The 27,962-nt window shown below is 42.9% G+C and overlaps 1 protein-coding gene across 2 annotated transcripts in view; it reads left to right on the forward strand.

Moving 5' to 3' along the window:
• tln2b (talin 2b) overlaps positions 1–27,962 on the forward strand; it is a 128,507-nt gene that overhangs the window by 27,005 nt on the left and 73,540 nt on the right. For both annotated transcript variants that reach the window (XM_080761919.1, XM_080761920.1), the window contains exons 2-6: positions 18,078–18,256; positions 19,729–19,826; positions 20,176–20,305; positions 20,978–21,130; positions 21,998–22,140. In XM_080761919.1, the coding sequence (XP_080618045.1) occupies positions 18,121–18,256; positions 19,729–19,826; positions 20,176–20,305; positions 20,978–21,130; positions 21,998–22,140 (660 nt within the window). In that variant the 5' untranslated portion in view covers positions 18,078–18,120. The remainder of the gene's footprint in view (positions 1–18,077; positions 18,257–19,728; positions 19,827–20,175; positions 20,306–20,977; positions 21,131–21,997; positions 22,141–27,962) is intronic.

The following is a 27,962-nucleotide window of genomic DNA, read 5'->3' on the forward strand; positions in this document are numbered from 1 at the left end:
CCTGCGAGTCCTTAACTAAGTGTGGCAGCATCTTTCACGTGCTCCCTAATTTGGAACATACTGACCCTATAGGAGGATTGCCGTGTGCCTAACCCTCTGCTGCACCCCCCTTGCAACTGCCCGGAGTGCCTTCATGGCAAACCTGTAGAATGTGTTAGTTGTTTACATTATAGTAATCAGTGTGCTTCTCCTTATTTAACCCTGCATTGCACAATGTGAGAGATTATGCATGCTGGGCGTTTGTAAGTCAACCAGATGTTTACGAGGTGGATTTAAGCAAGCAATGTTTGCTTCTCCTAATCAGAAACACTTGAACATAGTTTATGGGTGAGAATGCAATGAGAGGGAAGTAAAATGCTCTTTGGAGAATTTTACTTGATTGCCATTTGCCAAAAAAAACTGCAAACATCTGTATATAGCTCAGTTGCAGAATTTGGATAGGGTCAACCACTTAAGCACTACTACTTCTATCTAAGCTCACAACATGTCACATCGCAAAGCGTTGTGAGCTTGTGAATCTGTTATTTATTTATTTTCATAGCAATTGTTTAAATGACATTCACAAAATAGGAATGCCAGGGTTAAAGTGGTTAAACAAAATAAAGTGTGCCAAATGAGGTAGGGTTTCAGATGTAGAATTATATTAAAATGTAATTTCTACCATAGCACCCCGTTTGTCTCCTCTCACCCGTGCTATACAGTGTGGTAGAATGTCCGTGGTCATTTTCTCAATGTTTATCCCAATTTAAAATCACCTCTCAAGAACCTTCAGATGTGTCTTTATTTCCGAGAAGACTACATATCTGAGATGACAGTGTGGGAGGAGAAATACATTTCCTTTATGGCTGTTCTGTCCTCACTTGGGGATTGTATTTGGAAAGATTGGAAGAAACTCTCTTGTGTCTTGTCATCTGGTGTAAATCTGCAATGTGTAATATTGTGAAGCAATCTTTTGACAATGGGCTCCCAATTTGTATGCTGGACTCCCGCGCATGGCTATCCTCTTGCCGAACTTTCTGAAGTGTATAATATTTGTGTGAGGTGAAGCCTGTTGTTTACTTCTTTTCCAGCCAATTTAAACATTTGATTCTCTGATACTTTTAGTCCTCGAGAGAAAAACACGTCTGCAAGATGTCGCATAAAGATACTGTTTGCCTGTTTGGAATGTTCTCCCTTCACTGAATAATGGAGTTGTTCGTTTGCCTTGGCTTCCCGCAGTTTGCCTTTGACTTTTATTGTTATTCTGGATGTAACTGTCGACTAATAATTAATCATTTTGGGAGGGGCCATGCATTAGAAGGACCAGCGAAGTCTGGTCCAAATACTTTATCCTCTGCTCTGCGGGACGTCTTGTTTTGCTGTTTTGACAGCTCTTCTCCATTACATTTACAGTAGGAACGTTCTTCTCTCAGGCCACGTTAGTGAGGATGTGCTAACTATGCCACAGCATTCTTGCAGTGTAGCAAGGTCTGGGATTAGAGTATTTGCAGCTTTGCATTGTCAGTCAATGAAAACAAGGAATAGTTCACACTATGTAAAGGGTTAATTTTGTTGCATTTGTTTTGTATTCTCTCCGAGTCAATTTCACACTCAATGAATTTTACATTGTGTATTCTGTTGGATGGATTTCTTCACAGAACCTTCTGTGGAGCAGTAAAGTGAAGTAGCCTACTAGTGCACTACTGTATGTGTCTGGGTACATCAGAGCTCTCTCCTTTCGACCACAAGTTCATGGGTTCGATCCAGGGCACTGCCAACTCAGCGTATGAGTAGCACGACTTAAGTACTGCAAGTACTGGGAGCTGATGGTAGGTGTGGCAGCATCCATCTCCCAGGGGTCTAGTGCATTGTAACCGGGGCAGACTCCTGTGTGTTACCGGCTGATACCCACAATAAGTTACTCCCGACCTACTTAGTTTAGCAGAGAACCGTTTTCATTTTTCAGACTCGCTCCATCAAACTGAATCATTTTGTCAGCCATCTCCATCGTTCTTTAGTGCTGAACATTTCTCTGCACTTATTATGAGTATGACAGAATAGCTGGGAGGCCTCCCGAATGAAAACAGAGCATGCACATGGTTACGCAGCGAGGTAAAGCAGCCCTTAACCTCACCAAGGCTCTCTTCCTCTGACCTTGCCTGCATCGTGACATTTGAAGGCCGACTTCAGTTGAACCTCCTAAAAGTGCAGCAGAGTGCATTGTTCATGGAGATGACCCTGGGAACGATCAGTGGAGGCGAACCAGGGGGTGGGATCTGATCTGAATGAGTGGATGTGACTGCTGTGCTGTTACTGCATGCTGCGGTCCAGCCTTATATGTCCAGGAAAAGGTGGGCACTGGAGCAGCCATGGCAACTGTGGGCAGGCAGAGCCACTGGTGTGGAAACAATGGGCCAACAACATGGCCTCTCACTGAACCTCTCTTATCACAATAACAAGGTTCACGCTCACCTTTGACAGGGTGTTAAGTGTTTCACTTTCAAATGTGCTGTGTAGCATAGTAAAGGTACGTGTGCACTTACAAAGCTTACAAAAACGATTACTTTCTGCCTGTGTGGCAGCGTATGATGTCCTTTAGTACTGTAAATGCATTTTGATTTCACATGCTATCCATGGAATGAATTTCATGTTGTTGTGTATTTCTGTTATGGCAGAGAATATCGTTGCTGTTGCCCAGAAACCTTGTATCTCTGTCAGCTTTTAATGCTTTTTTCGTAAATTGCTGCCCTATTTTGCCGGACAACTGGGTTAGCCAATCTACAAGCTCACAAAGTGTCACATTGCGACATGTTATGAGCTTGTATATCTGCTATTTTCATTATGTTAGAACAATTATGAAAGTGAAAGTGGTTTGTTCTGTCTGAGTTTTATAAATGTTGAACCAATGAAAGTATTAACAATAGCTTGTGACTAAATAATAACTACATGGGATCTAATGGAATTCAGGCTGTTTTCTTTTTTTTTTTCATTTTCGTGAAAAGTAACAGGTTCTTTTGGAGTTACAAGGTTTCCGCCCGACCGCGGTGATATATCCCAACACTGTGAGAGTGGCTCTTTGGAGTGCAGCCAGTGCATGTTCCGTTCCACTGCACCTCATACTCTAATCAGCATGTTGACTGTGGTAGTAGGCAGTCAGCTACGCTGGCCAGCTAGGGGCCTCTGAAGTATGAGAGTGGCATGGCACTGGAGAGGCTGTGTGCGGACGGGAGATTGCAGTCACCTGATTTACACAACATGACACTCGAGGCAGGATTTATCTGGGAGCCGCTGTTGTGAGCATGCTGTCTATACTGCTCACCGCCATGCTGTAGGATGAGCCATATTGAATATTTATGTGAAAGAAACACACTGAGCTTGCCACTTTTGTAACCTGCTGGTACGTGCGTGCGTGCGTGTGCGTGTGCGTGTGTGTGTGTGTGTGTGTGTGTGTGTGTGTGTGTGTGTGTGTGTGTGTGTGTGTGTGTGTGTGTGTGTGTGAACTGCCATCTTGTACTTGTGTTAATTCTCCCTCAGGGACAGTTAAGATACAGTCAGTGTTAGGACATTTTACAGATCTTCACATTTAAGTTAAGATAATGTTAGGGAAAGGACTCAATGAGTTTGCAAACGAACCTCACAACTATATGACATTATACCCCCACTAAATCTAAGCTCACATCCCCCACCCCTCCCCCCTAAAATTCCATTTCACATCTTTGCATCCCCCCTCCCTCTTGATATGGCCACTTTTACTCTGTAAAATCCGCTAAACTATGTGCCCCTATCGGTTGGTGCATGCTGATACATTATAACTCTATGATAAAATGGCCACCGATCGGATTAAAACGCTTCTTATTGAACAATGCGGAAGATACAGGTGCTTATACCCATTCGAATATATATTGTAAAATCTAAACATTTATGTAGACGTTAACGTTGTAAATGGGAGAAAGTGCATAAAACAGGTTGAAGTTCCGTCATGACAGACGAGCGCAATGTGAACCATGGCTAAATAGTTTCATATATTTAATAATATGTCAACTATCCGGGGGCGAGTAAATTATTGCGTTCTCCCATAGCAAGCCCTTTTGCACTTCAATGCTCTGTACTACAGCACCTGGAACATGGCTTTAGCTTATAGGTAAATTGAGATTGCAGTGTGTGCAATGGCTTTATTGTTTAGTTTGTGAATGAGGTTGGGTGTGTGGGAGACCAATTATCCTGGCAACAGTGCTGTTTATGAATGTGAGTTATGCCTGGTTAGTAACTGATAACATGTTAGAGAAGCATATGGAACAATACGGGTCCAGTATTCAGATATCAGATATCAGCCAATGTTGTTCATTCATCCCAAAAAAAAAAAAAAATTGTCTGAGCTCTGATGCATATGCATTGATATGGACAGTCTTGACATTGTCCTTGAGTGTTTAGCTTCCGCTTGGGACTTCATCACTCTTGACACTGACTCATATGAGTCATATGCCACTTGGATCAATAGATGCAGTGCCTTAATTTCACAATAAACATATTTGGACTTGCATTATATTTAGATTTAGATTTTAAACAGAGGACATGGTGGATTTGATGACAATGAGTCTTTTTTTTCATCCCATGATTTTTGTAACCCAGGGCCATTTTTCACCCCTGTGTCAATTATCTAATGTGATCCTGGGCTCTACACACCCTCCGCCAACCTGGGGAGAGCAACGGACTTGAACTCATGCTTCCTTCATGCATGAGTGTCCAAGTTGCTCCTTTACACCTGACAGGGGGAGTTTCCCTGGTTGGACGTAGCGCGTGGAAGGAACACGTTATTCCAACCAGTTCCTTTCCCCTCCATCAGGCGCCCCGGCGCACACACACTCAAATAAACCTGCATTCACAGGCGTCTCTCCATTTCTCAGCTAACTCAGAGAGTGTACAAATGTAACTAAACGATCCAAATAAATTGTATAAATGACTCAAACATTCACTGAAAAACAGCTACTCAAACATATGCTGCAATATCGTGTGAAAAGAAAGTCAGACTTTGCACAATTTGTGCTCAGCTGATTTTATTTAATGACAAAGTGGGACTGTTCTCCCCTGTGGAGATTCTTGCTGGACTAACCTGACTTGATACAGTATGGATTGCATTACCATCAAATTTACATTTGGAATTTCAGTTTCAGTCAGTTTAGGGTATAGGTTAATTAATAATCTAGTCTTGGAGATTGCAAATCTATCTGTATTGTCGTGATGGAACATCCTCACCCCTCTCTGCCCCAAAACCAACCCTGGAATCCACCGTTGTCTGTTGCAATTGTCACAGAATAGAACAAGCCTATTTATGGCATCAAATTTAACTCACAATATAATGCAATTAAGCTTCAAACTATGATTCCTCACAAAACAGTGTTGAACACTGAGAATAATTGCTTTATGTCATTTTTGGAATGAACGCCTCGATATGCATGGACACAGTAAATTAAGTAATGCCAAATAAAGGCAGTAAATTAACTCCCAACGTACATTATAAGAGGCAAAAATGTGAATATGGGCTGTGAAATGTGGTGTCTTTAGACTGCTCTACTAGGATCCATATAATCATGTTTACAATTTGCAGGCGGTTCAGCATTTGACTCCAATGTTTCGTATCTCCACACCGCAATGTCACCCGCAGGCCTCTTTGCTGAACCAGATGTGCAATGCTGGGGTGTATGTATGCCAGAGGGACATAGACAATTGTGTGAGATTCTGTAAAATCAAGCTTTGCTGGCTTGATGTTTTGGCAGAGAATGCTTGTGGTGACTGGTGAGTCGTGGTCCTTTTGTTGTAGCTTGCAGGTCTGCATGCGTCAGAGTTACTGAAAGAGACTGAGGGAACATCTGTCTGTCTTTATCCCCCCCTCCTCTCTTCACAGCACTCCCACTGTGCTGCAGAAAACACAAAGTAAAATCTGGGATGTTGACTTAATTCTTGAGAGTGAAAAGATGGACCCTTATGGAGCCTAAAATCAACACTCTGGATTTGACTGAGCAGCAGGCACAGTCACAGCCCATGTCCATCCCACCATGGGCGTACTGACTGACTGACTGACTGACTGGATGAATGAATTAACCCATTTTGGGCGGGAACCCCTTTTGGTGTTAGCATCATGTCATGCTTTAGCTATTGAAAAATAGCAGATCTACAAGCTCATAGCGCGCCACCGAGTGGCGCGCTACGAGCTTGTAGGTCTGCTATTTTTGAAAAATCGAAGAGCGACTGACATAGAAACATAGCTTTTTCAGAAAACTGTCAGGATTCAGAAGACATTTTTAGAATCTGATCTCAGGTCAGAATGGTTTGGCTGGCTGGTTGGCTTTTAGACATGCTACAGCTGCTGGGTGGAGCAAAGTGTTCCTCTAGTAGCTAGATTCTGCCTCCTTCTATTTGCAAACTTACTCATCATGTCCCCCAAATGAGATGAGGGGATGGTCTATATTGAAGGATACTACCAAGGTCTGAAAGCACTTCATTTATTGACTCCAGGAATGTGTACACATCATGGCGTGCTCACCGTGCTGTATCTGTGTCATTTTAAATACTTTATAATTAGTTGGACAACCTAAACCATTAAGCTCCTATGAAAGTAATGTAATTGGGGCGAGTAAATCCCTGAGCCGCTTACATAATCGACTAATCACAGACAACTTGCTTTCTGATCCTCCTAGTACCAGTTATTGTACAAATCGTTCATGCTCTGTTATCTTTGAGAATGAAGGTTTTTAAGAATTAATGAAATTTCTTGCAGTGAAAAGCCATTCTTCTTAGGTTTTAGTGAGTTCCTAGACTAAATTCTCTTTCTAAAAAAAATCTTCTATTGAGAGAACGTTCTGTTTATCACCTCTATAGATCCTTGTGAAGCAGTGCTGGAGCCTGGAGGACGTTCTACTTTGTTGTGTATTTTTAGTGTAAGAGGAGCCATGCGCTCCCTTCCCTGTGACAAGGGCAAGATTCATAATTTCTGTGCCCTCAAATTGCATTACAGGAAAGCCTATAGCCCAAGAGCACAGCCTATAGCCAGAGGGACGAGGCCACAGTCTATTGTTAACCATAGATGATAGATTCTTGGTGTAATCAGAGCTTGGTTTGTTATTTTGAGAGGGGCTTTGCTGCTTTTCAAAGCCTTTTTTATCTGAAACAACATGCACTGGTAATGAAGATCTAGCTGCGCAAGCAATTTATAATGTCACATGACAGCTCTTTGATAGAATTCTTCATGAACTTGCAACAGCAAAGGCTATAGGCCCAATTCTGTGCTCTTCAGGAGGAGTGGTTCATTTAGTTATAAAAGCTTTGGAGGAAATGATAGCGGAGAGCTTTGATTGATGTCTAATTATGTTCAGAGGCCCTTGCCTCAGTAAGTGGTCTGGGAAAGGAAATGAGTACAAGGACATCTTGATGAAAAATAATAAAAAAGAAGAAGCTATTGTATAGCTTCCTTCAGGTGTAAAAAGTGGTCATTTGTAGATGATGTATCTTTTGTTAGTACACATTTACTGTAACCACTTTATCCCATGTATATTTTATCATACGATGAATAGCAAAATGAATGATCTACAAGCTCACAATTCATTGCATTGTGTTGTGAGCTTTCACAGACATTTTTGAAAGAACCCCTTTTTATTTCATTTCATTATTTTAGAGTGAATGGATTTTTCCTTTTCAGAAAACACACATGCACGCAATTACAGTACCTGTACAGTACTACTGTATACCGAGTTCTATGACTTTGACTTGTGTTGTTTATTTTAGCAGTGAAGTAATTTTCTGCTATGTTTGTGAGAGGGGAAGATGTTATGTCACTCTGAATAAACGTGCTCTGGCCATCAATCACATGTCAGCTTACAAACATTTCACTTCTTGCCGCTCGTGGTTCTATAATCGTATTCTACTGATGTCATTAGTGTGTTGAAGCTTGAATGATGATTACAGCCGTAGGCTGTTGAATACATGGATAATAATTTGCTGCATGTTGGGTGGATAAATCAAGTACTCTACGCCTTTAAAAGCAAAGGTGTATTTATGAGGCCTCATTAGTCATTACTGCTTCACACCTCACATTCTGCTCTTAAAGCTGCAATCCATATTCTTTTGTGAGTATTTTGAGTAAAAGGTTATTTTGGCAAATCTGTAGTATCTTAGCTAATATTTTACTACAATATAACTAACCCAAATGCTGTGGCATGAGCAGCTTTAAGTCCACTCATTTACTGAATTCCAATTAGGTTTAGGATATGATATTTTCAAACTGATAATTTAAGGTATAGTTACATTGAGAAAACAGCATAGGACCACACCCTTACCTGGTGCAATTAACACATCTGACCTTGATATTGTGGTGCTTCTAGGGAGCCGTCATTTCAAAGCACGGCTGACAAGCATTGATTGGTTGATCCAAGAGATTAACCGGGCCTCTTACCTGCACAACTTTATAGGCCTCAACTTCTGTACTGAGACTGAGTGACTGAGTAAAGCTGTGTTTGTTCTGACGTTGAACCGTGTCACAGAGAGGGCAGAAAACAGCACGGTCATATTGTGACCCATGCAGTGATAAGCTGGAGTCAGTGGCCCCATGAAGTGAAAGGAGTTCAGTCGGATAACTCACGAATAGATGTAACCAATATTTATTATAGAATCACAATACAAGTGTGCATATATTATATTATCTTGGCGTTCGGCTCTGCTGCAATTTTCTCCCTGCTCGGTACAATTAAACACCATCATTAAACATAAAGAGCAGGGAGATGGATATACAATAACAATCCCCCGCAGGGAACAGAAATAACAGAGCCCACCGGTGGTGCCACCGGTGGGCTGGCACCGGTGGGAGCAAACAACAACCAGGAACCATATGCAGAGGAAGGCAGGAAGAATGCCTGCAGTCTAGGTGAGCTTAAATACCCCACCCTATTGGTCAGCTGACTGCCACATCAGTGTATGACGTGTGGGTCTTGCAAACACTGTATACACCCACATAGAAATGCAGCATATTAACCCCTCGAATACATTAATGTCCCTTGAGCAAAATTCTTTAGGCCACTTCTTTGTAACCTGACTCCGCCAGATAGGGCAGCAGAGAGTACACTGGGTCCCCCCCCTCCTGCTCCCATCTGGGAACTCTCAGGCAGACTCGATGCTCCGGCCACCAAACGGCCTGGCCAATCAGCGGCAGCTAGAGGCGGGATCAAGGCAGGACTGTGTATGCCTTGATCCCGCCTCTAGCTGCCGCTGATTCAGTTTAATCAGTCAGGTTAACTTCTTTGAGCATAACAAGCAAACACACATCCAAGTCCCAAATGCACTAGAAACCCTTACTTTTGTTAGTAATGAAAATGAGAGACTATAATTGAGCTGTGCATAAAATGCACCATACTTTATTTAGCTCACTGAGTGCACCACAAAGTATTACATTTACTTATAGTATTTTTACTTTATTTATTTTGGTGCTATTTAATTTACTTTATATACATACTTTATATAGTTTGCACTGTTTGCATAAATCTTTGCAAGTATTAAAGTTTTCAGATTTGGAATTATATTTCTTTCTTTCAGATACATTTTCGACATGAATATAACCATATTATAACCATATAAAATGAAATGGGAGTTAAATACTGCAATTTGTAAAAAATGACTCCTAACGTCATTGAAGTGGGACTCATAAAATTTCCCTGGGACCCATCTAAAAGACCCCCCCCCCCCCCCTTGGGTCCCGGGACCCATTACATTGAAAACCAATTTACATCACTGCACAATGAGGCCTCTCCAAATGATCCAGAATGCTGCAGCACGCTTAGTCTTCAACCAATCGTAGTCTGAAGACTCACCTCTTTAGACTCCACCTTAGACTTGAAGGCAGATGGGACACCGGCTGAAGTTACAGATGTGTTGATAATGGAGGTAATGAAGTGGAGAAGATCGGGTGCAATGGTCTGGAAGATTGGGGAGGGGATGGGGGTCAAGAGGACAGGTGGTGGAGGTCACTAGTTTTAGGACCTTGTCTGCTTTGGGACCTCGTCTGCATTGGGTCTGAGTCAGACACTTCTTTATGGGGAAGATGGGAAAAGGAGCTGCTGATGTCTAAAAGAATGTGTCAAAAGCGTCAGCTGAGAGAGATGAAGGTGGGGTAGGGGGGATTAAGGATGGAGGAGAAAGTGGAGAAGAGCTTCTTTGGGTTAGAGGTACAGGATTGAATGTTGGTGTGGTAGAAAGAGGATTTAGCAGTGGACAGTGATAGGGAGAAGGCGGAAAGGAGTGAGTGAAAGTGGTAGAGGTCATCTTGTTGTTTCGTCTTGCGCCAATTCACTTCCTTTCAGCTGATCTGAGAGGTGTTTGTTCAGCTCTGAGGGTCTCAGATAACCAGGGAGCCGGTGGACATGGGCGTGCTGGCCTGGAGGAGAGAGGACAGTGATGGTCAAAAGCAGATGAGAGTTCTCAGAAATGAACAATTGTGTTCATCTTGAGAAGATTACTTATCTTTTGAGAAATTCTAAAGGGTTTGAAACATTTTTGAAGATCTGGCAACCTTATTTGAATTATATGGAAAAATTGTCCATACCGGTATCAGAAATGTTATAGGTTAGTTATTTTCAGCTACTGTATCTCAGTCTAGTCTATTGCTTTTAGAAACAACTTACTTTTTGTATAGTAGATTTGTCCCTTCTTGTTTTGTTTTCTTTCTTGTTTAGTTTTTTCCATGTTTTTTGTATTTTAATTTCATTTTTATTATTGTTATTATGCTTTAACGGTGCTGTCTTCTATGTACAGTATGTGGGTTTGTATGTGGGGATGGGGGAGGGTTGTGGACGGGTGGTATGTGTATTTTGTGAATTGTTTTAAATAAAAACTAAATATATAAAAAAGAAAAAAAGCAGATGAGATAGTGGAGAGAAAGGTTGGGGTTAGTGTCAGGTGAGAGAGAGGGGAAGGAATACGGGGAGGGTAGAGAGGAGAGTATGGATGAACTCGAAAGCATCAAAAGTAGTAGATCTGCAAGCTCGAAACGCTGCTACTTTTTCTACTTTCGTTGGTTTTGAATTTGAATCCTGAAAAGTGCACCTATGAGGTTTCCACCCGAACGAGACGATATACAACACACATTATTTTGGCAAAATTCACAAGCTAAGGGACGAAGACAGATTGATAACTTCTAACCCCAAACAAGGCTCATGAACGAACAGGAAAAAGACAATTAAGCTTGGAAACTCATATCACTTGTAAGTATAAATCATAGTTTAAGGAGGATTTACACAAGATGCATATGATGCGGAACATCTCCACTACACAAGCCACATCCCATATAAGAGCAGTAGACGCAAGTGGACCCGACATAGACCAGATGCGTAATTTGTCCGGATCCGCTTGTGTCTAATACGCTTGTATAGAATGCGGCACATGCACGGCTTCCATTCCGGATTCTTATTGGAAAAACGTGTTATAAAACGCTATGCATGTTCCTCTGCGCTTCCCTCCAGAGACATGCTCTGGACTTAAATTTAGCTGACCCTGCTTCAATCAGATCAGGGATAAAGGCTAACGTTGTGTTGAGCATGTCAGTGCAGAGCAAAGGAGGTGAGTCGAGAGACAGAGCTCATTAGCATATCCCGACACACCGCCTCTTTCATCCTGCCGTTCTGAGCCATCTCGAGAACTGCTGATGATGGAACTATTTTCACAACCTCCACTCGATACCATTGACATGCCACATGCTTAGTTAAATAACAACTTAATAGTAGCTTGCAAGCCCAGGAATCCTATGAGCAAATGAGCATTCAAGTTGCACTTGTCTTAGGAGGATAAGCCTGTGTGAGTTTCTGATATGAGCTTTGTGGTCGTGTGCATGTGTGCTAAAGTCTGCTCTCCTATGCACAAATGCTGCTGGAGCAGATAACAGTATGAAATTCTGTTATTTCCTAATCTTATTCCTGTTCCCTCATGGTTTCAGTTAAATGCCTTGACCTTGAGATTCATCTCTATGATTTGTGTCGTGGTGAGACTGCAGGGGTTGTAATCATATAATTATATTATCATCACAGCGTTATCTCATTTCCATCCAAACCTTACATATGGGAATTGGGATATTGCCCTATACAGCTAAGAAAGATGTTGGCAGAACTTGGCACTTGGCAGTACATTCTAAGTGATAATTATTTCACTGGTGAATTGAAATATCATCTGTGTTAGTTCACCATGTTCTTGTAGACCTTTGAGTTGTGAGTGGGAAATATTCCTTGTAACGATATAGCAAACAAGTAAGTTGAAACGTAGCTCTGTTCCATAGCCTTCCTGCTTCCAGGAAGGCTATGCGACTCACCGGTTTAAATCTCAAATCGAAATCAGACCAGCCTCTCCTCTTTAGTGGAAATCTCACGAACGTTTGACCTACTCACCAATACAAACACAGGTTGTGTCAATAGAAAGCCTACTTTCCTTAGTGGACGCACTCTGAGCCCCCCACCACACGTATAAACTGTACTTTTATGATGTGACTGTGATTTTGTTTCCACCGGAAAAAATACATTTTAGTTACTCCGCTGCGCCCTCTACTGATATTTCCCAGAGAACTGCCTCATAGAGAATATTTTTCCTCCGGTGGAAAAAAAATCCCTTTCTGGCCAAAAAGTACCGTTTATACGTGTGGTGGGGGGCTCAGAGTGCTTCCACTAAGGAAAGTAGGCTTTCTATTGACACAACCCGTGTTTGTATTGGTGAGTAGGTCAAACGTTCGTGAGATTTCCACTAAAGAGGAGAGGCTGGTCTGATTTCGATTTGAGATTTAAACCGGAAAGTCGCATAGCCTTCCTGGAAGCAGGAAGGCTATGGAACAGAGCTAGTTGAAACGATGTGATATGCTGCAGTATTGTATACGGACTTGTATCCTGTAAACCACAAGTGACAGTATTGTGCAATGTTGTAAACTTGTCATGGTTTCTAAAGCTGTGCTGACAGCCTTTTGAAACAGCTGTAAGGGCTTGTTTACCCCTCCCAGCTGGAAACTGTGATCTCAGCTCACTTTGCATAGACGATAGACCCCTTGAAATCCCTGCTTGACGAGGACAGTCAGTGCTCTGCAGTCTGCACTACGTGTTCAGCCTCTCCATGTCCATGCGGCGGGACAAATCACTGTAGGCAGTCACAGCACACAAGTGGTTTCTCGGATGCCATTCTAAAAAACACTAAAGCGAATCAACTAAACCTGTTCATTGCTGCAAGTCAAGAAGGCATCGTTACGCTGGAAGCAGTCAGGTGATTCTGCCAGTCAAACTGATCGACCCTCATTAGATTGATGCATTGCAGCTTGTATGGCCAGCCTGCACAAAAAAGCATCAGTGTTAATTTAACCATTTGTAACTCACAGAGGTCCTGTAAACCACAAGCGACCCACAAGAGTCCATTGGATTACATTCGTACGCTCTCAGAGTGAAATGAACACAGTTTTACAGTGCGGCTGTCACCCCCCTAGCTGCGGTGTGACAAACTGGTCCAGTAATCACAGTGGTTGCTGCTGCTCTCCGGCTCTCTATGTTGCCTGCCACTGGTATTAGAACCCATCATTAGAGCCACATCCCCTCCAGATGGCTCCTGCTTCTTCTGTTCTCAATTGAATTGTCCTGTGTTTAGACTGTCCTCTGAGCTGCTCTTATTCCATTTTCACATCTTAATGTTTTTTTACTGTAGTAAACAAAACCTAATTCAATACAGGCCAGCCTTTCTGTATGGACCAGGATGGTGGTTAAAAGGAGCACTTTATGGTCCGCTGTGGGGGTAGAAAGGGTACTGCACATGATAGAAACGTCTCTGTGGAATTGAATGTGAATTGTGTGTGTGTGTGTGTGTGTGTGTGTGTGTGTGTGTGTGTGTGTGACTGTGTGTGACTGTGTGTGTGTGTGTGTGTGTGTGTGTGTGTGTGTGTGTGTGTGTGTGTGTTTGCAGGTGTGTACACTGTACAGTACGTGCATGTGGTCTGCCTTGCTGTCAACTTGCATAGTCTCACTACGAGTGTCTGTGACTCAGCTGGGTGACAAAGGATCAGTGGGGCTCCTCCGCCAGCCTGTATGGAGAAGGGCCCACGCAGCGCCCTGCGTCTTTGTGCCTGTCTCTGCCACTTTGTGTGGAGAGAAACCCAGGCAAGCAGGCACTTGGTGGGGGGCCACATGGGTGGAGGATGGTGGCCATGGCCGTGAAAGAGCCTCAGCCAGTGGGGAGTTCATTCACAACTCCTCCTTATAAACTTCACTCCTCCCAACTCTCAACGTTCTCCGCTATGTGGGGTTTGGAATCCGCACGAAAGGGAAGCTATTGTCTAATGTCTATATGTTCAGGCTGTGAATTCAGTATAAGAATCAATTTAATTGTCACATCACACTATTACAGGTGTAAAAGAGTGGGTGAAATCTTTTTTTGTTTGTGAGAACAAAAGAACAAAGAAAGATTACAGAATCCAGCTGCACATGGTCATGCGTAGGCCTAGAGCTTTGTGTCGAGTATACGGTAGAAGTCTAGAGTTGAATGCTGAACTGTAGTCCACAAGCTTCTGTTGTATCTGTTGCCCTCATCCAGGTGAGGGAGGGGAGGCCGGTGTGCATGTTCAGTGGATCTGTTTTGAAAATATGCAAAATGCCATGGGTTCAGAGTGGCACGTACACCGTGGCAGGCAGCATGGAACAAATGTAGTCCCTCACCAATCTGACAACTTCAGACATGCTTCTTGGAGTCCTTGGGGACATTTTGAGGCCTGTGGGGACCACAACCTAGAGAGAGCTAGGTTTATAATATCCGAATACACTCTCACCAGCTGATGTCCTGTCCTTGTCTTCTACAAGGACAACTTAACCGATTTTCAACCTATCTTCATTATAACTAATTAACTATTCACTAGTTTTGCACGGGCCGACGGGTCGGGCTGAGCCAAGTCAAGAGTAAGACATTTAACTATTGACGAGGTGGGTTGGGGCGGGATAAATAATGTATAATAGAATTTCACTTGTCCTGCGAGGAAGTGTGGTAAACAATTCAAGAGTGCACACTGCAGCCTACTGGACTGTTGTGGAGCTGTGTGCTCAGCTGGGCTTCACCACTTCCACGGTCGGCCTTACTCTGCACACAGCACGCGTGCGACAAATAAATGTAAAGTTTAAAGAAGACCAGTTATACCGTCAGTCCGTCACCCATGTGTTACACCAAGTATTGACCCATTGAATACGGTAGAATCATTACACGACTACCACAGGCTCCAAGGCATCGGTGATAGATGAATGGTGTTCGTGTAACACACTGAGTCTTGCGTGCTTGCCAGTGACATTATTAGCTTAAGGCTGTTTACATGCACCTTTTTGACGGAATAGAAGCCGTATTCAGCGTGTATTTAATGTCGGTGGGATGCGGTGGTGTGGGTCGAGCTGGGACGAAAAACAAATTATAAATACATGCGGGACCTGCGGCCAAAACCCTGACATGCGCAACACTAGTCCTCACTAATGTTCATGATAATTTGGTACGATTTTGTCTACTCTGTCTATGTCTCTGAGGAAGTTGCTTACCGGTGAATCCAAGATAATAGAAACAGCAGGCTTTCTATTCCTGGAAAGTTAGCATGCTATAATGGAAGCCATTGTTCTCGTGTGAATAAAATAAATACAAAATGTTAGAGAAAAAAACAAACAAAAAAAACTAACGATGATATCACTGGTAGGCAGGTTTCTGAACTGCATGCCCACAGCCCGCCTATGACTGAGTAGGGAAAAATGGTTCACAGAGAGGATTGTGTGCACATCTTTTGCCTGTATTTAGGACAGGCGCTGGATGTCAAGGCATGAATGCAAATATATCAAAGAGAAAGAAGGAACATCCGCAATTGTTTTTAGAGCTCCATAGTAGACTTACTTTATTTAATTTGCAAAAAAGGTCTTCATGAGGCAGGATCAATTATATGAGGATAGGTTGAAAATGGAAGTTCTACTATGCATGTCAACCTCCAAGATGGTTAATGTGCTGGCCTCCACACACCGGTGGGGCAGACTCTGGCTGGTTGGTGTTGTTCGATTCAAACCAGCTCCAACTGGAGAGCGGTAGAGAGTTTCTCTATGCATCTGGTTCTCCCTCTGAAGCCCTTGCCTCATGATTCTCATGTTGCCACTGTCAATCTGGTGGTCTTCCATTTTGTCCTACACCTGCTCGGCCCTTCTGATTGTACTCTGGACTCTGGAGCACCGCAAGGGTGGTCCCCCAGGTTCCTGAATCTGAAAGCAGTATTACAGTATTATTAGCAGCCTGGGTAAATCCAAAATGTCTTTATAATTGTAAACATACAGTATAAAACTTTATATGAAAGGGACGTACATGGAGGTACTAACTAGACCCGCACTCAAGAAATGTGGCATTTCTTGGTCCAGTGAGATTACACGCACGCACGCACACACACACGCACACACACACACACACACACACACACACACACACACACACACACACACGCAGACACTAATAAACGTTAGCTTCTACAGAGCCATGCTGTAAAAGAAGCACTAGATTCCTTGTAGAGTTGAACCAAAGAATACTGTCAATTAATGTACAGTATTATGGGCTCAAATAGTGAACAAGCTCTCTTCCGCTATTTTTTTATAGCTAAGGACAAGAAGCAGGGGAGGAATTCACACTGTTAGTAGTGTTTGTATTTTCCCATTTTCTTTTGTCCTGTCAGGTGTTATGGCAGCTGAAAAGATTCACCCTAATTTTGCTACAACACCCTCTGATTGCTCTCAATAAGGAGATGAATGCAAAGAAGGGAAAGAGTACATATGCCGCTGTAGAATGCCATTTTTACTGTGTTCTGCGTCTCGACTCCTAATCTCCTATTATTATCACCGATTGGGTAGACAATTGTTTCTGCTGAAAGGTTACTGCTTGCATTAGTTCAGCTAATGCTAAACAGTAAACTTTCCCATTTGTATAACCGTTAGATGTCGGGAGGAATAGATTGCTACTGATACGGTGATACAGTATACGGATTCTGTGTCTTCTAGGAATTGTTGTATGAGATTGATTGAATGATTGATTGATTGATTAACAGTATATAGAATACAGTACATTTCAAAAGAAAGCACAACTCTATACAAGAACTGTTACTGTGGACGACAACATGATTAAGCATTACACATTTACAACAGGGTCGATCATTTTCAATGCATCAGAACATTTAGAGACGCGCAAATATACACTTCTATATGAAAACAAAACAGGAAATCATCATATAAAGGAAGTAAAAAGGGAAAAACAATTGGGGGGGAGGGCTCAGACTTTACGGGGGCCAGGTTGGAATTGCAGCCGTCCATAGGTGCCCTTTGAGAGTGGTTTTGAAGGAGTCTTAATATTAATGGCCGTTCCACATTTTGGTGGCATAGGAGCAAAATTAAGTTAGTCCCTTGTTTGTGCCGAATCTGGGTTGCACATGGTTTGTTGAACTCCCTCTGGTGTGTGACTGTGTGTGGTTTTCGTTGACATTAAGGAAGTACCATTTAGACAGGTACATGGGTATCTTGTGGTGTAGCGAATATTGTGGACCAGACCCATTGCAAGATGCTGTACACTAAGCCATTCCAGCCTGTCCAAATAGGTGAGGTGGGTTCGGGGAGTGAGGCCAAGTAGTAGCCTGACCAATTTGTTTTGGGAAGTCTGTGGTACCAAGAGGTGCATGCATAGTCGAACAAACTATGGGCTCCTGTTAGGGTCTTCAAGGTGTTTTTGTTGACCAGTGAGGAGGTCCTGTATTGTAATCTTGTTCTTTCGTTGACTCTTTTGATTATGTTGATAATTGCTATAATCATTTTATTATTTGTTTCACAGGTATAAAGTAACGAATTACATTTACTCAAGTACTGTACTTATTCTGATGCAAATTACTTTTGTACTTTTTCTCAAGTCATATTTTAAACACCGTTTATATTGTAGTATTGCTACTTTTACTTAAGTAAAAAGTACTTTTTCCACCACATCTGTACACACACTTAATACTATTAGGATTTTGTTGGGAACGTAATGCTCAATCCATTACTTTTACATTGTGTTTATCACAGGTGTGTGCTGTAGTTTGGTGAGGTCAGTATACCACCCGCCAAGATGGTGGCCTTGTCGCTCAAGATCTGCGTCCGCCAGTGCAACGTGGTGAAGACCATGCAGTTTGAACCATCCACACCTGTGTACGACGCCTGTAGGATCATCAGAGAGAGGGTTCCAGAGGCCCAGACAGGACAAGGTAGCAGATGGCTCCAGCACCTTCAAGTTTCATAACATGATCAAAGTGGGTGGGCTTTAGGGGTGCAACGGTTTATCGAACAAATGGATGATATGGCCGATCTTGCAAGCTCGAAACGAGCTGATCGGCTGTATGAAATACAGCTTAAAGTTGTATTGTTCACCCAAAAAAATACTTTTGAGACCCTGAGGCGAAATGGACATAGTGGCCGAATTTGGTATTGCAGTGTGGGCCCAAACCAGGGGGGCAGTCAGACGGATATTTTGTGAAGCCACTAAGGAAATGAAAGTTCATATAATGGCCTGTTGTGGCGCTGTCATTGGGCTCAAAAAAACCCATAGCCCCATAGAAGTCCATGTATTTGGGCCCAACTTCACCTAGACTGTATTATCTTAATAAACATGGTCATGAATACTTTTTGCTTCCAGTCACTAGTTTAAAGTCTCATTTCTAATGTCATAATATTCTTTTTGGAAAATTATGGTCCCATTTATTTAAAAAATGACCATAAAGTCGCGCATGTTCTGAGGGGCGTGGCTACCGTTACAGTCTATGAACGGGATCCCCCACCCACTCGAGTCAAAATAAAAACCAACGAAGAAGAAGGGGGAAGTCCCGCCTCGTTGTCTGGGCCAGCCAATGGGCCAGCTGGCCTGAACTGGGCCAAAACGGATCTAGAAAGATGGCGACTTCCATTGCAAGGACTGACAGGCTTCATTTTACGTTCACGTTAGACCCGCGGAACGCTTTGTCCATATTTTTTACAGTCTATGGCCCAAACACATGAACGCGCTGGTCCGTTGACTATCATTGTGCACATTCATGATGACGCGTGAACGCTGTTTCATACGTGAACGCAAGTGAACGCGTGCAATGATAGTCAACGGCAGCGCGTTCATGTGTTTGGGCCCAATCCATCCCAGAATGCACTCTGTTCCTACTCGGAAGGAGGAGTGAAATCGCCTCATGCGCTTTAGAGCAACTTAATGCAAGTGGATGGGAGGAGAACTTGGGTGCCGTCTCTATTCATATATACTCTAAGCCGTTAACAGCAAGGTAAATGAAGCTCCGTCTTCATTCACTTTCTCACATCGCGTCGGCAGGGTTTCGAACTTTAACTAAATCACTCCCAAAAACTTTTATTCCTCCCTTTTTTTCTTTTTAAGTTTCTCTCTCACTACAGCTACATCATAGGCCTATAGATAGATGTTATTAATCTATTTCCTGCATTATTTCACCCACGATTTATCCAGTGATAATTAATAATTATAATTGACACAAATCCACCCAAACTGCGGTTGCGCATATATGTTTTGTATAAAAAAAGCACTTTTGATAATTAGATGCATTGAAATGGAATCAATAAAATTGATTCTATTTAATTCCAATTCAATAATTGCTTAGAAAATATTGTTGCAGCTCTATTGTTGCATCATCTTACATGCTCTCCCTCTCTGTCCCTTTGTGTTTAGCCTCCGATTATGGCCTCTTCCTGTCCGACGAGGATCCTAGAAAAGGAATCTGGCTGGAGTCTGGAAGAACGTTGGATTACTATATGCTGAGAAATGGGGTACGTTTGAGTTATTTCTGAGAAGAAAAGAAGAAAGATGACTGACTGGTTAACTAAACCCTATATATTCCATTGACCGGTGTGTCCCCCCGGGGGCCCCCTCCTTTTTTTTGTGTGTGTGACAAATCTCTTTGGTGTAGAGCTCACAACACGGCACATTGTGAGCTTGTAGATCTGCTATTTTTGCTGAACATTCACCTCACCGAATGTTCGCCTATTATGACATGCCCATAATAGGATTTAGGGAGGCTAGGTTTCATGTGGCTAAATCAAATAAAGGCCCTTTATTTTATTTGTTTTTATATTAAAGGGATATACGTGTATATGTTTTCCTTGCCGTGCTTCTCAGGACATCTTGGAGTACAAGAAGAAGCAGAGGCCGCAGAAGATCAAAATGCTGGACGGTGCGGTTAAAACCATTATGGTGGACGACTCCAAAACGGTCGGAGAGCTGCTTGTAACTATATGCAGCAGAATAGGTTAGTGACACTTTCCCCCGATACAGCACACTCCAATCTTGTCATCCCATCGGCCTGGCTTGAATTATTCATCCTCCCGTCTTATTTTTAGTCCAAGTCATATGCACCATAAACCACACATGAGGGGGAAAAGACTCCCCCATGTCTCTGCATTTATTCCATAGGCTCAGCTCAAGAAAGCATTTTTATTAAGTATTGGTATTCAAGAACATTTGCTGCACGCGTCATAAAGTTGCAGTTTGTCTTTTTTGTTGGTGGTGTGATTTATCAAGATATATGCAGCTTGCTCCTCCTAAATGATGGAGTGTTGTTGTAGTGAAGGCCTACACTGTACAATAAGGTATTCCTTGAACGGTACTGTACATTTAAATTACTCTAGGCCGCGACCAAGTTCAATTGGGTGTGGAGAAGAGGGACGCGTGTCTGACAGATCTCTTTGTTGGCCGGTGTTTGTATAGAAGCCTTTCTGCTTGGTTTCTTCCCCTTCTCAGAGCTCCAATTTTAGTATGCATTGCTGGATAACAGCATTGCCCCTGTTAGTACCATGGGCAAGTGGAGACCAAGGAGATAAAGAACAGGAGAAGGAGAAAAGGGGAGAGAATTGATTTTCTCTTGCATGTCGGGTCTGGTCGGCACCTTCTCCTGAGAGCTCTCCTTCATTTACTCTTTCAGGTATCACCAACTACGAGGAGTACTCCGTCATCCAGGAGACGACAGACGACAAGAAGGAGGATGGAATGGGAACGCTAAAGAAGGACAGGACTCTGTTGCGTGACGAGAGGAAGATGGAAAAGCTCAAAGCCAAACTCCACACAGACGATGACTGTAAGTGCTTCCTAAAGACGCCCCACAGTGTGGACCATATCTAGAGACCACTGTGCCCTTGATGTGTTTTTTTCTTATTATTATTCATTATTAATTAATCGGACCCAACAGCATCATCTGAACGTGGGCTTAATCACTTAAGTCAAATTTATAGCTCGGCATATCAAAGTTTAATGAAATTAATACCGTTATCTTTTCCCCAGGGGACATCAATTACATTTTTGAAACGTGTGAATATATAAATCACCCTCTCAACTGTATATAGAGATGGTATCTCTCTTCTCAGCAAAAAGCAGTGCAAACGACGGGCCCCTGTGTGTACCGTCAAGAAGTTCACATGGCTGTGATTAATCTGGCAGATTGTCTAAGTATATCCATCAGACAGTATGTCTGTGCCTATCTGTCATCATCATTCATTTTGCCATTGATTCATTCATTCTTCCTCTGATAAAGGCGTATTTGACAACATATCCACTTCTGTGATAGATATAATGTAGTACTTTAATGAATGAAGTGGAAAAGGAAAGTCACTTTTGAGGCATCGCAGTTCTTATTTTTCATCTATCTTTCAACAACATCAGACAAAAGGAGTCAGCAAAATCCTCATGGTCCATTTCTTTTTAGGTCATATTGGCCACTAATAATTTGAAGTCTTTGCTCCTCTAGCAAACTGTGTGTGTGTGTGTGTGTGTGTGTGTGTGTGTGTGTGTGTGTGTGTGTGTGTGTGTGTGTGTGTGTGTGTGTGGTAACGTGTATATATGTTGTTTTGAAAGTGAACTGTGTATGTGTGGGGTAACGTGTATATATGTTGTTTTGACAGTGAACTGTGTATGTGTGGGGTAACGTGTATATATGTTGTTCTGACAGTGAACTGGCTGGACCACAGCAGGACATTCAGGGAGCAAGGCGTAGAGGAGAGTGAGACCCTGCTGCTCAGGCGCAAGTTCTTCTACTCGGACCAGAACGTTGATTCACGGGACCCTGTCCAACTAAACCTACTCTATGTTCAGGTAAACTTATCTCTTATTACATTTGAGAGAATTCCACGCCCACATTGCAAATAAACACAATTGCAAATGGTAACGTAGCTTTGTGTGCAATTCTGATCGCCAAGTCATATACCATGACGTACAGGTATGCGGAGCATGCAGAAGCGCTGTTTACGCGAGATTCTAGTTTAAATACATACACATACTGTACACGCACGTGCACACACGCACACACACACACACACACACACACACACACACACACACACACACACACACACACACATACAATGCTATCTTCCTCCACTTTGAGGGGCACTTCTGTTGCACACGACTGTCTTGTCATCTGTGTTGAAGGCCAAGACCTTAGTTTTCTTTATGTTCAGCTGAAGTCCCACTCCTAGGCATTCTGTTTTGACTGCCAACATGAGCGCACAGGTTTGCTCAGCAGTGTTTTGAAGTGAGCGTGATGTCGCTGGCCTAGTCAAGGTAAATAAGTATGACAACTGGTACACGACAAGTCCTCCTGGTGTTAGGTCGAACCCGAGCTCTTCTTCACGTCCAAAGATTACCTTCTTCAATGCTTGGTCGAGTAGAATAATTAAGAGTTGGGGAAAAATGCAGTAGTTTGGCAAGGATTTTGAACTCACCGTCAGGTGAGTTGACCTTGGCTCGAATATAGGACCTGCTGATATCCTTGCAGTAGCTTCTGAGGAATGCCGTATGCCCTCAGAATGCAGATAAGTTTGCCTTTTTTGACTTAGCAGGGGGTCTAGCACAGGCCGAATAGGGTGTTGAATAATCCTGTTAACCCCTTTTGACTTAGCAGGGGGTCTAGCACAGGCCGAATAGGGTGTTGAATAATCCTGTTAACCCCTTTTGATTTAGCAGGGGGTCTAGCACAGGCCAAATAGGGTGTTGAATAATCCTGTTAACCCCTTTTGGTGTTATAACCCTTCTGGACGGGAACCCCTCTTGGGGTTCTGTACAGTATGTACAGTATTCAAAAATGAAAGATATTTGATGCTGCTATATAAATATTTGACATTTTTCAGAATGGGTTTATTTTGGCAGGAATTGAGCTGAAGCTGATGCCTCTGTAGTTGTCGCGTTGTGTGGTGTGTCTAGCTGTCACAATTGTGTGTCTCAAATGAAGGCAGGAAGTCAAGCGGAAGCGACTCCTCCATGTCTCTCGCTGTCACTCAAGTGACTACTGTCCAATCACAGCGCATCTTTTCCGGGACGCATGCGGAAGCTTGTTGACTTCCATGAGCCACCTCCACTTCTCTACCATAACGGTAACAGTTAGATAGAACTCTCACTCAAATGTTTTAATTGGAGTCAGTATAACCTTTATTCTACCACGTTGTAGTGTAGACGTAGTAGAATGAAGGCACTCTTGGCCAAATTGTTAAATATGGCTGGTTCAGGCCAGGTCAGTCTTGTAGCCCTTAACCAATAAAGTATTGCTTAGTTCGTAGTTCAGGCATGCAGGAACAAGCCAGACCGGTCAACACTCATTCACCATCCTATCACATTGGCTCACAATCCTAATGGTTCCATCAAGCAGACTGTCCAACACTCTTTCATGCTGCACACTCAGCATAGCCGCTAGCACTATACTGCAGCTTGTCAGTGATCAGGCGTGACCGCATAACACACGATTCTGGCTTCACTTCACTGGCTCCCCGTTCGCTTCAGAATTAATTTGAAGATTTTATCATTTGTTTTTAAATCACTGAATGGTTTGGCACCTCAGTATCTCAACGAACTTCTAGAAGTCTACACTCCCTCAAGGTCATTCATTGCGGTCTGCGGGCCAGTTGAAACTTGAGGTCCCAAAGACATGTTTAAAGACTGACCGAGGCTTTTCAGTAGTAGCCTCCACATTATGGAATGAGCTCCCCTCCCATATCAAACTGGCCCCCTCTCTACCTTGGCTTTTGATCCCGTTTAAGATGTGGTCTATGCTTTGTTTCACTGTCTGCTGACGCTGCTGTGACTTGTATTCTTTAGTGATGTTTCTCCTTATTTTACAGTTTTTTGTTGTTTTTCTGTGTTTTAGCTATATACAGTAGTGTATTTAGCTTTTAGATTTTCTGTGCAGCGCAGTGCAGGGCGTTGTAAAATGTGCTATATAAATGAAGTGGATTGGATTGGATTGGATTGAAACTACCTCCTCCTCCTCCTCCCAAGCCTCGATCCCGTAGTAGCATTTTTGTCTTCCGAATGTCAGTATGTTTTTCATTGTGCATTGTATAACAATTCATCTTTAGGCTCTGCTTTGGGGGGGTTTGATCTCAGAGTCTATGTCATGTTTAGACCGATTGTTCTTTAACATCATGGAAGCAGAGCCACACCAGCTGAGCATATACAATACACTATCATTGCAATAAAGGGGTTAATCTTTTTTTTTTTACAACTTTATTTATAAGATTTTCAATTTTTGTAGACAAACAACCCCACATATACCCCACCCTCCCCGGTTCCATCACAAAGCAAGACAACAACAACACAAAAAAAAAAAACGAAAACTAAAAAACAACAACAAAATAAAATAAACAGGTATTAAAGGATATAAATAATAAATGAAGTAAATACAATAAAATAAAATTTGCCTTTTACTAGATTAAGGGGCTACACAGTGAACCAAATTACATGTAGGAAAAACACTTAGGACACATCATCAAAGGACAGTGAGTCGGAGGACAGTGAAAGGGTGAATTCAAGGAACGGGGACCAAGCCTTTACAAATTTCTGGCGAGATTTGAACCTGTTGTATCTGAGCTTCTCCAATGGTATAAAGGATAGAACATCCTTGACCCAACTTGTAAATGTTGGAGGTTTATCAGATTTCCAATTGCGGAGAATAAGTCTCCTCGCTATGAGTGAAGCAAAAGCTATGAAATTGGCTTGGGGAGAAGTAATTGGTGCATCGTCGTTGGGAACTCCAAATATAGCAGTTATCGGGTTGGGCGCAATTGGCATATGACAGATGGTTGAGAAAGCATCAAAAATACTATTCCAAAATGGGTTCAAGGAAGTGCATCCCCAGAACATAATATGTTCTGGGGATGCACTTCCTTGACATATTATGTCCAACAGAGGCTGGCTCCAGATGACATCTTATACAAGTAGAGTCAATGTCAGGATACATTTTAGATAGTTTTTCTCTCGAGAAATGCAAACGATGTACTATTTTGAATTGAATTAGGCAATGTCTAAGACATAAAGAGGTAGTATGAATAAGCCTCAAAGAGAGTTCCCACAACTCTTCCTCCAGCTTAAAGGGGTTAATCTTAATGAAAGTTCTACTTGACCCCGAAGAGCATAACATTAAAGCATAAACTGTAGGATTTATCCGTTTCCCACAGGTTGGGAACTGTACTTGTGGCTACTTAGGATGCGACCGCACCTCCGGGTTACAGGATCTGAGGTCCAGCTGATCCAGTCTGTGTGACAGATCTACCACAACAACTGTTCACAAATTAGTACTGTACTTCAGCAGAACAATCTGTGGGTGGGCATTCCCAGTCCGTGTTTGTGTGTGTGTGTGGTTGGGTTTTATTGCCTGTTCTGGTTCTACCAGAGCTGTAAAGTGTAAACCCACGAGGAGCTGGCGGCTCCGTGGGGGGCCCTTGGGTGCGGTGAGGGGCAGCTGAGCCCCGCGCTCCACCAGGCAGTCTCTGCTCACCACACGCCTCACTGCCTCCACATTAGTTCCTCCAGCCGCGAGGTGGAGAGGAGAGCTTCCGAATGACACCGATGCTAACAGAACAACGTGTAAGAATATATGCGTACCCGTCAACAGATGCACACACACAATCGTAGTCATATGCATAAACCCTGTCAGAGAGAGAGAGAGAGAGAGAGAGAGAGCAGAACGCTTTCAAAAGTGCACACACAAGCACACATAATTCATGGTGTGAATGCAATGCATACACATATTATGCAAATGTCTTCAAAGCAAATCCTCAACCCATGTTGCAAAGCAGGAATAGAGATAGAGAAACACACACGCACGCACACGCTTGCGCGCACTCACACACACACACACACACACACACACACACACACACACACACACACACACACACACACACACTCAGTCAGAGAGACACCCACCATGTCTCAAACACGCACCGTCATTCGCATTTTGACTACCTTCATCTTTCTAAGCTCAGCTGCCTTGGGAGTTGCTGACTGTATATCTATAACCAGACATTCAGAGCCTCCCACTGGTACTTGCCCCCCTCCTCCTCCTCCCTCTGTCTGTTCCTGTTTTAATCTCTCTCTTTCTCTGTTGCCCTCATTTTTCCTCTCTTACAGCTCGCCCTATCTCTACGCCCCTCCCTTCTCACACACAATTCTGTGACACAATCGCACAAGTCCCCGCCCTCTTACACTGGCAGTGTGTCGCATACATCGTGACCTCCTCATGGAATGAACACGGCCTCATATTTCCTTTCACAATAATGCGGCCACCCCTTGTCTCTCCCTTTGCCCTTCACTATCCATCTATTGCCCTCCCTCCCGCCTCCGCCCAAGCGTCGCACAGGCAGATCACATAGCGTCCTCACAAGGCTGTGACTGCAATTTGTCACTGTGGTAGAAAAGGGGGGTCAGGCAGAGCAAGAAGAGAGAGGCCTTTCTTACTGTTGGCCTCCATGGAACATACATTCACCCCCTGACTTCTGCACGCATCATCTCCAGGACATGAACACACTATTTCTTTGTTCCTTTCCTTTCCTTTCCTTTCCTTTCCTTTCCTTTCCTTTCCTTTCCTTTCCTTTCCTTTCCTTTCCTTTCCTTTAGTTATGAGTTTTCTGTTTGGATGTATGGGCTGTCACAGCCAGAAAGTAGCTTTTTGCCAGTCAGTAGGCGTTCCCACATCTTCCGGGTATGATGATGATGTCACGCACCTTCTATTCTATTCTATTTTCTAATTTCAGTTCTCTCTCTCTCTCTCTCTCTCTCTCTCTTTCTCTCACTGTAGCTTTCTATCTCTCACACACACACACACACACACACACACACACACACACACACACACACACACATACACACACACACATCACACAATCACACAGTATTTCAATGGCCTCATTCTCGTCTTGAACATCCTTCACCTCTATTCACCCGTGACCGTCAGCAACTCAGTTAGTAGTAGATTATAATATGGTTGTCGTCATTCTTTTGGGTGCGTTTGAGCTCAAATGTTTATTAATGATGTGAAGCTCCCGTGATCTCAACCATGACCTCCCCCACACACACACACACACACGCGCGCACATACACATTCACATACCGTACAATACACGTACAGTACTGTGCATGTCCACACACACTGCCTACGCGCTTCTATTTCACATTCCCCTTGTGTCATATACTGTACTGTATCTAGAACGGAAGGACAGGATAATCCTCCATAGTAACAGCATTACTGGGTGGGGGTTCATTGCTTCAATCACATTTCCTGCAGTTTACAGTAAACCCAATGTGTTACACTGTAAAATTCTGAGTGCAATTTAGTAGTACAGAGTAGTAGTAAAAAGTGTATTTTGAAGAAAACACACTATATACTATACTATATGTATGCACAGCAGGGCCTACTGTATAAGTTGTATCATGATCCAAGGAATCCATGGAAAATAGATGTATTGTACTGTTCAAGTTATTCGCCAAAACGCTGGTCTAGCGCCACCATAAGGAGATTTGAAACATTTGGGATGGAGGTTCTTCCTTGGCGTAGTGGGAATGTGCGTGCAAAGTTTCCCAACATTCAGGCGCTGCATTCATGATGCAAAACGAATCCTAGCCAAATGGAATGGTATACAAGAAAT

The sequence above is a fragment of the Protomyctophum bolini genome (genome assembly GCF_963924005.1).
Source record: "Protomyctophum bolini genome assembly, chromosome: 4".
NCBI lineage: Eukaryota > Metazoa > Chordata > Actinopteri > Myctophiformes > Myctophidae > Protomyctophum > Protomyctophum bolini.